Here is a 14,494-nt window from a genome sequence, read left to right as displayed (position 1 = left end):
ACAAAATCAATCAATCAATCAATGCTTCAATAGCAGCCTTCAGCTCTTCTGCATTGTCCGGTTCCATGTCTCTCATCTTTCTCTTGGAAATGCTCCCTGGATTCTCTATGGGGTTCAGGTCAGGCGAGTTTGCTGGCCAATCAAGCACAGTAATCCCATGGTCATTGAACCAGGTTTTGGTGCTTTTGGCAGTGTGGGCAGGTGCCAAGTCCTGATGGAAAATGAAGTTAGCATCCTAATAAAGCTTGTCTGCAGAAGGAAGCATGAAGTGCTCCAAAATCTCCTGGTAGGTAACTGTGTTGACCCTGGATTTAATGAAGCACAGTGGACCAACACCAGCAGATAACACGGCTCCCTAAATCAACACAGACTGTGGAAACTTTTGCATCTCATTTGGGAACCAAGAACCCAGAGTATAGAGGAAGAATAGAGAGGCACGCACTGCAAGATTCTTGAAGTCCAGTGTGAAGTTTTCACAGTCTCTGTTGATTTGGGGAGCCAAGTATGGTGAACATTCATTCTACTTAGCTGCAAAACCTCTTGAGAAGAACTTAACATTCACAATCTGGCTCTCGTATGACACATGGACAGTTGCAAAGTACTTTCTTTAACAGATAATCATCTCTATCACTTCTAGGTTCCATCCCTGCAGGTCAAAGCACTACAGGTTTTCTGTACCATTTCTACTTCCTTTTATCTTTTTTAAATTGGCAAGTAAGAAATTTCCAACAAAAGCATTTACACTGTAGGTTAATTGCTTCCCTTGGAAATAAAAGTTGACCTGGGAAATAGATGAACTTGGAGGCTGGGACTTCGCTTTTCAGCATGCCAATTTTACATTTGTTTAATTATTTTTATACAGAAATATCAACATAGAAAGTTGTATACTCCAACTTTTATTACAATACCTAGCTCTTCTTCCATTGTGGGTCCTTTATTATGGCTGTTGGAAACCCCAAGCACTCTGTTGATCAGTATAGCAAATGCACTTCCCCATATACCTGAAAGCAAGCAAAATATTTTATGTATATAAATGACTGATATTTTATCCTTTTAATTTTCAAAGTCACACTTTAAAATACAAACTAACTTATAACATTTATAAAATTTAAAAAATTATTACAGTACGTTAAAAGGGATTTATCTAAGGAATAGAATCAAGAAGAATGCAAACTAGGACTAGGACTAGAAAAGTCAAATGTGATTCATACATACTTTAACTGTGTGTTAAATTACTATATTTGGACTGTAAATATCTATAATACTAGTTGGTAGCAGAGATATATACATTTTCTAGATCTGATATAGTAATGGTACTTTGAGTTCTACTACAGGAAGAAAAGAGTCAACCAGATATTATTATTTTTTGCCTATACCAAACAGTCCCAGGAGTAATATAGACAATTATTGTTGTCTATTTTGTCTGACGTGTTTGAATCTTCTAAAATTATATAATGCCACACAGGTTAAAAAAAAAAAGCAGCTAGAAACTTAGCTTGGTTCTTTTTAAAAAAAACCTTTATGCACTTTCAATAATGTGATGGAAAACCTGGCTTGTCCAGCTGAAACTGTCTAGCAGAGTCTGTTAAAAGAATTATATACAATTCTTTATAATATGCAGTCTCGATTATCCAACATAAACAGGTGGGCTGATAGTCGGATAGCTGAAAATGTCGGATAATCCAGACTCTATTGTATGTGATCTTGACCTGACTAAAAATCAAGGCAGGAGAAAAATAAATTGATCTCCAGAGGTCCTGGGATAAAGAGGGTATAAAGCCACTCTCTAAACTCGCACACTCTTTCCTTCCCTCCTTTGCTTGTCCCAAGCCACCGCCACTGCCAGCATGAACATTTCCTGCCGGTGGGGCCCCTGCTGCCCTCCGCTTCGCTCCTCCCAGCTCGCCCGCCCGCCAGGGCACCCCAGTAGCCTATGCCTCCCCCACCCCAGCTCCTGCAAACTACAGTACTAAAAGCCAACAGGTTTTTCCTTCGCGCTCTTTCCTTCTCTCCTCTGCTTGCCCCAAGCCGCTGCCGGTGCAAACATTTCCTGCCGGCGGGGCCCCTACCGCCCTCCGCTTCACTCCTCCCAGATTGCTCGCCCGCCCAGCCGGGCACCGTAGCAGCCTGCACCTCCCCTGCCCCACCTCCTCTCAGCATCACTTTCCTGCCTAGAAGATGGCGCTGGGCATTGGGCAGATAGGCCCGGAGAAGAGGCAGGGCAGGAAGGGGTGGAAAGGTGGGTGGGAAATGGGCATTGGGAGGGTTAGGTAGCGCATTCCTCCTGGCTGGGCAGCCAATGCCGGCAGGGGAGTTGTGTATGGAAGAGAAGCGAGAAATGGCTCTCCCTCCTCCCCGCCATCTCCATCTCCATCCCCCCTATTGAGGCTTTGCAGAGAGAAGTCAATCCTTGGGGAATGCTTCCCTGTTGCGGCTGCCATGTTTGGGGGCGTGTCTGGGGGCGCAGAAATGCCTACAGCCACGCCCTCAAGCAGCCGTGACGTCAGATGATCCGGAATGTCAGATGACTGAAGGATGGGTAATCGAGACTCTACTGTATAAGGAGCCACCATACAAAATAGATTAAAGGTGTGTATTATTGTCATTATTCTATATTTGCTAGAAAATTTCTATCATTTTGTCCTTAGATTTTCAGAGAGTAATGCTACTATTTTTTTAAAAAAGACTAATGCTTGGCAGGGGTATGTTCTAACTTACCTTACTGCTAGTTCACTTCCTCCCATATCACGTGAGCATGTGCAGTGCCAAAAAAATCTGATTTTTTTTAAAAGCCAAAAAAAAAGATTTTGACCGCATGCAGTGCTCGAAACTTGGCTTCTGTGCATGTTCAGAAGTAAAATAATTTTTAAAAAAGAGAGAGAGATGGCAGCACCGACCAAACCAGTCAGTGACATCACCAGCGGGTCACTACTGGTTCAGGTGAACTGGTCCGAACCAGTAGGAACCTACCCCCTGATGCTTGGCATTATTTACTTTCTGATATTTATTCTACTACTTACCCATTAAGAAATGCAGAGGGTTCTCTTTGTATGTTTTCACTACCGTGCCCATAAAAAACTTGCTGCCAAACAGATTGGGAGTCATGAAAGTCCCATATTTAGCCATTCCAATCTCATAGGGACTGAATTCCACCCAATCTGAAAGCAGCAATAAACAATGGTTAGAACAGAGAGAAATTAGGAGTGACTTAACCTACTACAAAGGCAGTGCTTACAAATAAAAGTTTCCCATTGGTTCAGAGTTCTGATTTCCTCACACTTTTCTCACTTTTATTTTATTTTATTTCATTTATTCAACTTTTATGCTGCCTAATCCCGAAGGACTCACAATATACATGTATGAACTAACATAGCCAAATTTCACTCAGGTTGAGCTCATCTTGTGTGATCATATGAATATGCCACATGATTTATTTATTTAGGGCAATAGTTTGACTCAATAAAGATCTTCTTTTAACAAAAGAATCACAGCAAAAGATCAAACAAAATCATTTGTTATAACTGTCACTTCAGATACAAATACTGTTTTGATAAATTCAACAATGGAAAGATAGAGTAAAGTGTTAACTGAAAGTGGTTTGTCATGGCCTTTTTCTGAGATGTTTCTTCAATTTCAGTTTATCCTCTTCCTTCCTTTCCCCCTCTCTCTTCCTCCATCCTTTCTTCTTCCTTGTTCTTTCCTTCCAGTTCCTTCATCCATTTCTCTTTGAAACAGTCACACCTTTCACAAATTTCATTCCATGGGAGAGTAATGAGTCCCAGCATTAGCTTGTTTGAACTACCTCTGTTGACCAAATTTGCCCTATGCTGCAGCATTTTGCACAACAGAAGGTTAAAAAATGTTAAACAGACACGAGAGTTTTGATAGTATATAAACTTGATTGTTTTTGGGTGGAGGGCTATTATCTATCTCTTTTACTAGTTTAACATTACAATTTTATTTATTTTATTTATTTGTTTATTTGTCAAAATGTGTACAAGATAATAGGTATGTATAAACATAAATCAAAGCAAAGTAGATATATATAAATTTTGACAATAGGAAAGTAGGACAGGGACTGTAGGCATGATGGTATGCTTATGCATGCCCCTTACAGACCTCTTAGGAATGGGGTGAAGTCGTCTGTGGACAGTCTAAGGTTAAAGTTTTTGTGGTTTGGGGAAAAAACAGAGTCAGGTAGTGCATTCCATGCATTGATCACCCTGTTGCTAGTCATATTTTCTGCAGTCGAGTTTCAAGCAGTTTACACTGAGTTTGAATCTATTTTGTGTTTGTGTTTGTTGTTGCGGTTGAAGCTGGAGTATTAATTGACAGGTAGGACATTGTGGTAGATGATTTATGAACTACATTTAGATCAGATCAAAGGCGACGTAGGTCTACATTTTCTAAGCCCAAAATTTCAAGTCTGGTGGAATAAGGGATTCTGTTGTGATACAGAAAAGTGGAGAACCCCTCTTGTGAAATATTTCTGGACTCTCTCAATTATATTAATGTCCAATATGCAGCGCAGGTTCCAGAAGGGTGAGCTGTATTCAAGGATTGGTCTGACAAATGTTTAGTACGCTCTGGTTAGCGGTTTAATATTGTAGAAAAGAGGCTATGCAAGATTAGAACAACTCTTAGTGCCTTTTTCTCAGTGCTGTTACAATGGGCTCTGGCACTTAGATCATTAGATATGAGTACTCCAAGGTCCTTAACAGAGTGAGGGTCGTCTACAAGATTGTGTCCTCCAAGTTTTTGTGTTCTGATTCTTTTTGCCAATGTGTAAGATAGAGCATTTATTGGCTGAGATTTGAAGTAGTTTCTTTACTGTTGATCATCTGTTTACAAGAATCTTGCCAGAAATTGTATTATCTTGGGAACCAGCAGATAAAGACTTCCATTGTCTGGCCTTGTTACTTCCTCCCATGGCTGGGACATGTTTTTACTGCCCCTTTTCTAGTTTAGCCAGTGATTCCACCACTTTCCACCATTCCATCCTTTATGTCAATTGTGTCCATTCCTGCATTAAGAGGCCCTTCATTTAGTTATTCATATCCTCATCATATCATGCAATGTGCCCTATGTGATCTTGAAGATCATCTTGAAACTACAAGTAATCCAAAATGCAGTAGAACAGGAAACGATTGGCATAAGCCTGCGTGACATCCATTCATGCACAAGTTGCACTGAGAGCCAGTGAGTTTCCAGAAGCAATTCAAGATGGTAGTTATTACCTCTAAATACGGCCATGTTTTCCGAGAACCATCTTCCATGGTGTCTGCTCATCAGGTAAGATCTACATAGTTGGCATGTTACCTACCATATTAAACAGTACCATCTAATGGGACTCAGCATACATGTCTGCCCTCTAGAAGAGAGATCTCCACATTGTCAATTTTAAGACTTGTAAACTTCAACTCCCAGAATTCCTGGCTGAGGAATTCTGGGAGTTGAAGTCCACAAGTCTTAAAGTTAACAAGGTTGGAGACCCCTATTCTAGAATAACATATTTTTAAAGATACACGTGCCTCTCAAAAAATGGGTTTCCAGAAGTCCTTAAAACTGAGATTCTTCTCCCAAGCTCTGAAGTAGAGTGATTGTTCAGCTCCTTATGAGTGTTTTTTTGGGGGTAATTTGTCTTGTCTGGAAATTCATTTTCCCCCTTGTTTCCATTATTGTTTCTTTTATAAGTCACCCAGAACCATTCTTGAATAGGATGGTCTTAAATGAATATAGGCTGATTGAACCCTGATAATAAGAACACTGACCTGCAAACATCAGTTCTGACACATCAGGTTTAACATGAAGACAGGTAAAAAGTGGCAAAGCTGACTGTGCTTTGTTGATTTTATATCTCATATCAGATAAAGTGATATCCATTCTCTGCAAAAAGGGGACAGAATTACATAGTTTAATATTTGAACTGAAGCTGATATATTTATTTATTTATATTTCATATTTTTAAACACCTATCTCCCTCAGAATTTTACTTTGTAAAAAATACAAAGAAGTTACTTCAGATTACTTCATTATGGACATAAACCAGCTGAACATACACCAAAAATGTAACAGAATTATCTCCATGGAAATAATACATTAATAATCTTGTAATAAAGACTAAGAAAGCCTTCTTACTACTTATCAGTCTGGTTAAAAATCAGGATTTGGTGATGTCTGGGTCTATTAGGCTTATAAAGCACTCCTACTCTTTCAGACTCTGAGCAGCTTACTGTGTGTGTCAGTTATCGATAAATTTTAAAACAGTGAATATAGTATTCATATATTAGGAAACTCAAAGGATATTCTCAATGGCTCTGAGTTGATTCAGCCTTCCATCCTTCCAAGATGGGTAAAATGAGGATCCACATTGTTGGGGGCAATATGCTGACACTGTAATCCGTTTAAAGACTGTTGTAAAGCATTGTGAAGCAGTATATAAGTTTAAGTGTTTTTGCTAATGTTATTTTCACCTGATGTACAACAGGTTATATTACTGATGTAAATGGGCATTATTTAATTTTATATGATAAACTAACAAGAGACGATACTAGCTAAAGTTGACTTTTATAGACCTAATTTAAATTCTCCTATTATGTTTTTAAAAAGTTTTGACATTTGAATATTTATGATAAAGTGGTAATAGAAGCATTGGGCAGCTACTGCAGCTTTCTGGGTAACCAAATGGCAGAGCTCAATTATATTATTATGTTGTAATTATAATTAGAATTCAAACAATTGGTTTAATTATGATTAGTGGAATTTTCTCATCCTTGTCTGTAGTTTCTACTACAAAGCCAGCAGTTCTAATGCATCAAGTCGTATTTATACAAATACTATGCAAGATTTAAACAGCTTCCCTAAATCTTTTGACCAATGCTTACATTTTGGACGAGTGTTTCTCCAATCAACATCCCGAAGATATCTGTAAATGTCACAGGCTGCCCAGACCTCTTCTTTTTCCATAGCGCTTCAATGTATCGCTTCACTTTCTGGGGTGTAAGTAATTTCAGTGGGGTTTTACTAATACTGTTCCTTAATTCAACATTTATCTCCTTTGGCCCTTTTACCGGGAAATCTGGATGAGAATACAGAGTTGACATGTACCTATGAACAGACCAAAGTAATATTTTTAGTGCACATAAAAATGGACCAAAGGTGCTCAGGAGATGTTCAGCCAATAATGGTGACGAATGAAAGAGGGGATGTTCTCCAGGATTCACAACTCCTGCTTAAAGAGCAGGTGGCAGTCTTGGCAATGAGGGCCTGTGGATTATGCAAATCACCTAAATCACCTTCTATCTTGACTATTGCAATGTGTTTTACATGAAGCTGCCTTGAAAAGTATCTAGAAGGTTTAATTGGTTCAAAATGAGGCGGCCCCGGTAGTAGGCTGCTACATGGACAGTCCAGTACACAGTCCCAGTTGGAAAAAATGGAGATGCACACGCTATCTTCAAGGGACTGTGAATTTGCTTTTATTGTACGCTCTAAGAACTACTAGTTTTAGAAATCAATCAAATCTATTATTTTAAGGATGCAGTAATAATAAACAACATAACTGCTTTCTTGTTATTAAATGATATTTTAATTTCAACACATTTAAGGCTCCCTTGAGCTATACCGAAGACTGGTTGAAGACAATTATAGCTGATTAGTGAATCATACACTGTAAAGATAAGTTTAAGGCAAATTTGTTTTTATAGGATTAAATTTCCTCAAAAAGTGTAATCAAAACTTTAAAAAACTTAAGTTGCAAGCTTTTATTAACTCAGAAAGATTTTTAAATCACCAAACCAAAGAATTAGAAATAGAAGTCAACTATTAGTTAAAAGCTGATTTAACTTCTTAAAAAGATTTTGGCAATTTAGTTATAGAATCAAGGGATAAAAAATACACAAGTATTGTGTATTAAAATAAAGAAAGATTTTTTAAATCAAAAATCAAACTTGCCATGTGGATCCAGATAAGCCAGCAATATACATTGCACAGTCTAAAATTCCAGATTCATACAATGCTTTCATTACTCCAGAAAGTCCCACAGTCGCCCGAAATCCACCTCCAGAACCCAAGATTGCTATTACTGGCACCTGGGAAAACATAAGGGATGCTTTCTAATGTATTTATCACCCAAAATGAGTAAGACATTATATTATTAGATATACCACATTATACCACTTTACAACACCTTGGTAAGGCCACATTTGGAATACTGCATTCAGTTTTGGTCGCTATGATGTATCAAGGATGTTGAGACTCTAGAAAGAATGCAGAGAAAAGCAACAAAGATGTTTAGGGGACTGGAGGCTAAAACATATGAAGAACTAGGTATGTCTAGTTTAATGAAAAGAAGGACTAAGGGAGACATGATAGCAGTGTTCCAATGTCTCAGGGGTTGCCACAAAGAAGAGGGAGTTGGGCTATTCTCCAAAGCACCCGAGGGTAGAACAAGAAACAATGGGTAGAAATTAAACAAGGAGAGAAGCAACCAATAACTAAGGAGAAATTTCCTGAAAGTTAGAACAATTAATCAGTGAAACAGCTTGCCTCCAGAAGTTGTGAATGCTCCAAATTGGAAGTTTTTAAGAAAATGAAGTAGTGTGGGGTTTCCTGCCTAAGCAGGAGGTTAGACTAGAAGACCTCCAAGGTACCTTCCAACTATGTTGTTGTTAGTCATGGTAACATTATATAAAATACATAATGTAACAAAAAATCCAGCCATCCCCCCAAAAATCATTTGTTCACCCCTAAACACAACCTACGGTTTGTATCTCTCTTCATCCAGGGTTTGAACACACATCTGTCAAGAGCTGGTCTGTATTTAATAATCTTCAGATAGATCGGTTTTTAGGATTTTGTAGGAAAAAAGCAATAGGGTAGACAATTCTAATCTATAAACAACTTTACTATCCCACCATTTTAAAAATTGAAACACTGACCTGTGTGTTAGCAATGCCATTTATAGTTACTGTCTCTCTCTGCCTTATGCATGAAAATTTTGAAATAATCTTTAATTTTACTTTAAGATATTCAATATAGAGAAAGCATTGGTAACGATTTGCTTGGCTAATTTGATTTCTGTGCTGACCAAAACCATTTCTGGATCATTTAACACCACAAAAGTTCATATCTGGACATTATAATTAACGAGAAATGTTTTGGAAAATAAGAACATTGTGTATATCTCCCTGTCTATTCCAAGTTCCATTTTCCCACATATCAAGATTATATCTCTCACAGATCAGACAAATGTTGCAATAAGTTTTCATAATTTCAACTCAAACAAACCGAATAAAATTATTAGAGATTAGAGTTGTTGTTTTTTTAAAAACCACACGTACAATTAGTTATTACTAGAATAACTCTAACCTAATTATTTAGAACTAGAATTAGCTAGTTAGGAAAGCAAACAAAGTGTTAGCAATCATGCATGGTATTAGGCAAAGCATTTGATAAGAAAGTTTAAAGTGTTCTTCTTAAGATTAAGAGCCAAAGTTTTCAACTGAAACAAAATGATAAGAGAACTTTAACAAGAAGTCCAGGTTGGAGAAACCAAGTGGATTGCTGATGAAAGTACATGGAAACAAAAATTTACAGAGAATTGAAAGGATGAAATAAGACTTGACATTAAAGTAAAAAAAAAATCTAATGCAATGTAGCTTTGGATTATTCTGGGGTCAAACTAACTAAGGACTGCTGGATATAAGCCCTCCAGACTTACATCACGAATGGAGGTCAAATCAGCTCCCAATAACTTGTTCAGCTGATGCATTACTCTAGTTTTCCGCTGCTGTCGAAAGTTCTTCTCTTCATCACACAGAGCCATGCTGAAACGGAGGTCTCTTGAAGAGCTGCTTAGCAAAACACGTGTTTAGTCCTAAAACTCCCACTTAAGGAACAATTAATCTGTTTAAGTTCTATGCGAATAAAGTCCCTCTTAAGCATGGGCCACTTAAACAATTATTTAATAATATTTAAAGTGCTGCATTTTAAAATATGATGGTAATGCTTGCAGCTCCAAAAGGCTCAGAAGGAACTGAATTGTCTGGCTTCAGTACAATGAGGTTTCGGGCCAAATTATAATACCAAGATAGCATAAATCATGCCAGCGGAATTCAGAACATAACTTCAGATAAGGCAAAATGTAGTACTGCTAAATAAATATACATAGAACTAAACCACAGCAATATCCTACTTTGAGATCAATAAGACAATACTGCAGTGTATCCATCGGCTATCTCAATGGATTCTCAATCTTATGTCATTGTAGTGCAATAGATCTTTATGATACAGTTTATACATCATAATTGCACAAAAAAAGAAGACTTATCTCAGTGCTACCATTTATGCAAATACACTCTGAATCTGAGGAATAGGGCGGCATAGAAATGTAATAAACAAACAAACAAACACCAAGATTACTTACCAAACTTCAAGAGATACCTCCAATATGACTTCTGTAACCTAAACAAGCAATGTTATAGTAGTATCACAATTTTTGTCAAGAAATTTGTGATCTATTTTCTTCTAAATGAAGGAGTCTCACCTAACATTAATCATAGTATAGGGCAGTGATGGTGAACCTTTTTATCCTTGGGTGCCGAAAGAGTGTGTGTGCGTACTATCACGCAGACGTTGAGTGCCCACACCATAATTCAATGCTTGGGAAAGATGAAAATAGCTTCCTCCACCTCCCAAAGGCCCTCTGGAGGCCAGAAATGGCCTGTTTCCCAATTTCTGGTGGGCCCAGTAGGCTTGTGTTTCAGCCTCCTCAGGCTCAAAAGGATTTCCTGGAGACAGGGGAGGGTAAAATTGCCCTCCCCCATTCTCCTGGAGGTTCTCTGGAAGCCAAAAACACCCTTCCAGAGTTTATGTGTGAGCTAAAAATCAGGTGGCCGGCACACACATGTATGTTGAATCTGAGCTATGGCAATGCCCTAGCTCAGAGAACACAACAGATTTAAACTTAATATTAACCGCTTCAAACTTGACTGTAAAAAATATGACTTCAGTAACCGAGTTGTCAAAGCGTGGAACTCATTACCGGACTCCATAGTGTCATCCCCAATCCCCCAACACTTTACGCTTAGATTATCTAAGGTTGACCTATCCAGATTCCTAAGAGGTCATTAAGGGGCGAGTACAAGTGCACTAGAGTGCCTTCCATCCCCTGTCCTATTGCTCTCCTATATCTCCTATTCCTTTCTTCTATCCCTATATCTCTTCTTCTATTCTTTCATTGATATGTTCTATTACTATATCTTCTTTTCTATTCTTTCAGATATATTTTACTATGACTATCTCCTCTATAACCTTCATCATGTATTTTACTATGTGTATGTGTGTGTGTGTGTGTGTGTGTGTGTGTGTGTATATATATATAGTTACAGCAGCACGAAGCTTATAACTTCAGCCTGATGATGGTGAATGTGATTTCACCGAAATGTCGCATAGACACTCAAAATATTACACGGGGCAAAACCCGAACTCAGAACAATCTACAAATATATATATATATCTGTGTGTGTGTGTGTGTGTGTTTTCGTAGATTTTCACAGGTACAGGTATGACGGTCTTGGTATATTCGGTTTTCTTCCCGTGTAGGATTTCTTCCTACACGGGAAGAAACCCGAATATACCATATATATATATATACATACATACATACATACATATATATGCAGAAGAGACGGAGTAATGACACGGACACAAGAGCTGGATTTAAACTGGGTCATTTTTATTAAAATAAATTAGCATAATTTATTCATAAATTAACATATCTAACTATGACCCAAACAATGGACCTGCAGGGTCAAACAATTGCTTCCGGGGCGGAAAATGGCGTCACATAAACTTCCTGGGCAACATATGGGCGTAGCTCCATGCTAGTCCAGGTGAGGGACCCCTCCCTCACCTGAGACCCTGCCATGCACTTGCATGAGGGGGGTCCCGCCGGCTAACCCCTAACGGGGGACTTAAAGGTGCGGGACCCAAAGACAGGTTCCCTCCAACTGCTCAGGTCGTTTCCACCACAAGCTTGGAGAGAACCTGTCAATCATCCCCAAAGATGCCCAACGGAGAACACGCAGTTGCTAAACCACCACCCAGTTTTCCGCCCCTAACCTGCCTACCCAAATGACCAAAGGTAAGCCAATTAGACTAAAAGGTGCAAGCACCCCCTAACCGCTTATCCCGTTCCCCAGTGTGGAATGGGCGAAAAAACGGCCCGGCTAAAAGGCCAAGCCGCAAAAAATTCCCATTCGGCCCCCTAGGGCGACCCATAATAGCACACTGCAAAAATAGGGAGGACGGGCGGGTGTCTGCTCTTCTGACGTGTTCCGGGCGAACAGGCCGAACCCGGGCCTGCACGCCCTTTTATAGGGCTGGCAAGCCCCGCCCGGACACGTCAGCAATCAGGCCACCCTGGCCTGATTCTCGGCCGAAGTCTCGCAATCTCGCGAGACTTCAGCCAAGATCCAAAATGGCGGCTGCCATGTGTCCGTGCCGTCCCGACCCGCCTGCAAAAGGCACCGGCTGGTAAGTCCGCCGGTGCTAATATATATATATATATATATATATATATATATATATATATATATATATATGTGTGTGTGTGTGTGTGTGTGTGTGTGTGTGTGTGTGTGTGTGTATATATATATATCCTAGTCTCCCTTAATTTTCAAATTCAGCTTAAACATGTGACACATACAGATAGAATTGTCGGCTATCAATAAAATTAACTGCCTTGGAAATGGCCCTGGGTTGGACCGAGAGGCAAAAAAGGAGCTGTGATGTTCCTTCAATATACCAGGGTGATTCGACACAAAATGTAACCCTTCCCTGGTACAGAGCTGAAGGGATTGGATACTGTAGCCTAGAGGATAATTCTCTGCCTTACAAGGCAAAGGTTGCAGGTTCAAGTCCCAGTGGGTATGGCTAGCTGATGAGGCCAAAATAAGGCCGAAATAGATCTATCCTAGTCTCCCTTAATTTTCAAATTCAGCTTAAACATGTGACACATACAGATAGAATTGTCGGCTATCAATAAAATTAACTGCCTTGGAAATGGCCCTGGGTTGGACCGAGAGGCAAAAAAGGAGCTGTGATGTTCCTTCAATATACCAGGGTGATTCGACACAAAATGTAACCCTTCCCTGGTACAGAGCTGAAGGGATTGGATACTGTAGCCTAGAGGATAATTCTCTGCCTTACAAGGCAAAGGTTGCAGGTTCAAGTCCCAGTGGGTATGGCTAGCTGATGAGGCCAAAATAAGGCCGAAATAGATCTATCCTAGTCTCCCTTAATTTTCAAATTCAGCTTAAACATGTGACATATATATATATATATATATATATATATATATATATATATATATATATATATATTTGTTTTCGTAAATTTTCACGGGTATATGTATGTAGATTGTTCTGAGTTCGGGTTTTGCCCTGTGTAATATTTTGCATGTCTATGCGACGTTTCGGTGAAATCACATTCACCATCAACAGGCTGAAGTTCCAAGCTTCGTGCTGTTGTAAAATGGAATGTTTGCAACTGTCATTTCTTCCTAGTATATAGTGTGGGGGTGGAGATTTGGTTTGAATGTAGCAAATAAATTGGCTGATTATGACACGTCCCGCCTACCAGAAATTTGGAAACCAGCCTTAAACAAAAAAAACACTTCATAAAAATCACCATGTCAATCCTTCTAATAATTATGATTTTGGAATTTTGAAATTTGGAAACCAGCCTTAAACAAAAAAAACACTTCATAAAAATCACCATGTCAATCCTTCTAATAATTATGATTACACCAACCAATCAGATCACTAAAACATAATCACCCAATCTATTTGCTACATTCAAACCAAATCTCCACCCCCACACTATATACTAGGAAGAAATGACAGTTGCAAACATTCCATTTTACAACAGCACGAAGCTTGGAACTTCAGCCTGATGATGGTGAATGTGATTTCACCGAAACGTCGCATAGACATGCAAAATATTACACAGGGCAAAACCCGAACTCAGAACAATCTACACACACACACGATCAGGGGGTTGGACTACAAGACCTTCAAGCTCCCTTCCAACTCTGTTGTCTTTGTTGTTGTTATCTACCAGTTTATATTAGGGCAGATTATTTTTCCAGGCTTTAAAAGCCTTTTTTAAGCCACTACATTTTTTTTTCAAAAAACATAGTTATTTATATTTCATACTTTTATTTTACTTAAATCAAGAAGTGGTATGAACAATTTTTAAGAATAAACATATAAATATATTTCCTTGGTCTCAATACATTATCAACACAGTTGAGTATTATCTCATATTCACCCACCACTTGGATGACAAAAACACAAACTGCTAAAGAATTTTATGTTAAGGAGAGGGGACAGGAGGGAAGGGTTACATCTTATATTCTCTGGAAGACATGGGAAAAAATTAATAGATGTTCCTAAGAGAAGGAATAATATATGACTTAGTAAAAAAATGT

General features: G+C 38.7%; 1 protein-coding gene across 2 annotated transcripts in view; it reads right to left on the bottom strand.

The window, feature by feature from the left end:
* The window catches only part of PLA2G4A (phospholipase A2 group IVA), a 106,879-nt gene that overhangs the window by 31,351 nt on the left and 61,034 nt on the right, over positions 1 to 14,494 (bottom strand). For both annotated transcript variants that reach the window (XM_070749008.1, XM_070749009.1), the window contains 7 exons: positions 10,427 to 10,464; positions 9,722 to 9,851; positions 7,954 to 8,090; positions 6,885 to 7,107; positions 5,772 to 5,886; positions 3,021 to 3,158; positions 909 to 1,001 (listed from right to left, as the gene is read on the bottom strand). In XM_070749008.1, coding sequence (XP_070605109.1) covers positions 909 to 1,001; positions 3,021 to 3,158; positions 5,772 to 5,886; positions 6,885 to 7,107; positions 7,954 to 8,090; positions 9,722 to 9,851; positions 10,427 to 10,464 — 874 coding nt within the window. The remainder of the gene's footprint in view (positions 1 to 908; positions 1,002 to 3,020; positions 3,159 to 5,771; positions 5,887 to 6,884; positions 7,108 to 7,953; positions 8,091 to 9,721; positions 9,852 to 10,426; positions 10,465 to 14,494) is intronic.

This window comes from Erythrolamprus reginae, chromosome 3 (genome assembly GCF_031021105.1).
Source record: "Erythrolamprus reginae isolate rEryReg1 chromosome 3, rEryReg1.hap1, whole genome shotgun sequence".
Classification (NCBI taxonomy): Eukaryota; Metazoa; Chordata; class Lepidosauria; order Squamata; family Dipsadidae; genus Erythrolamprus; species Erythrolamprus reginae.
The sequence above is the reverse complement of the archived record's forward strand: the minus strand, read 5'-3'. Positions and strand labels throughout refer to the sequence as shown.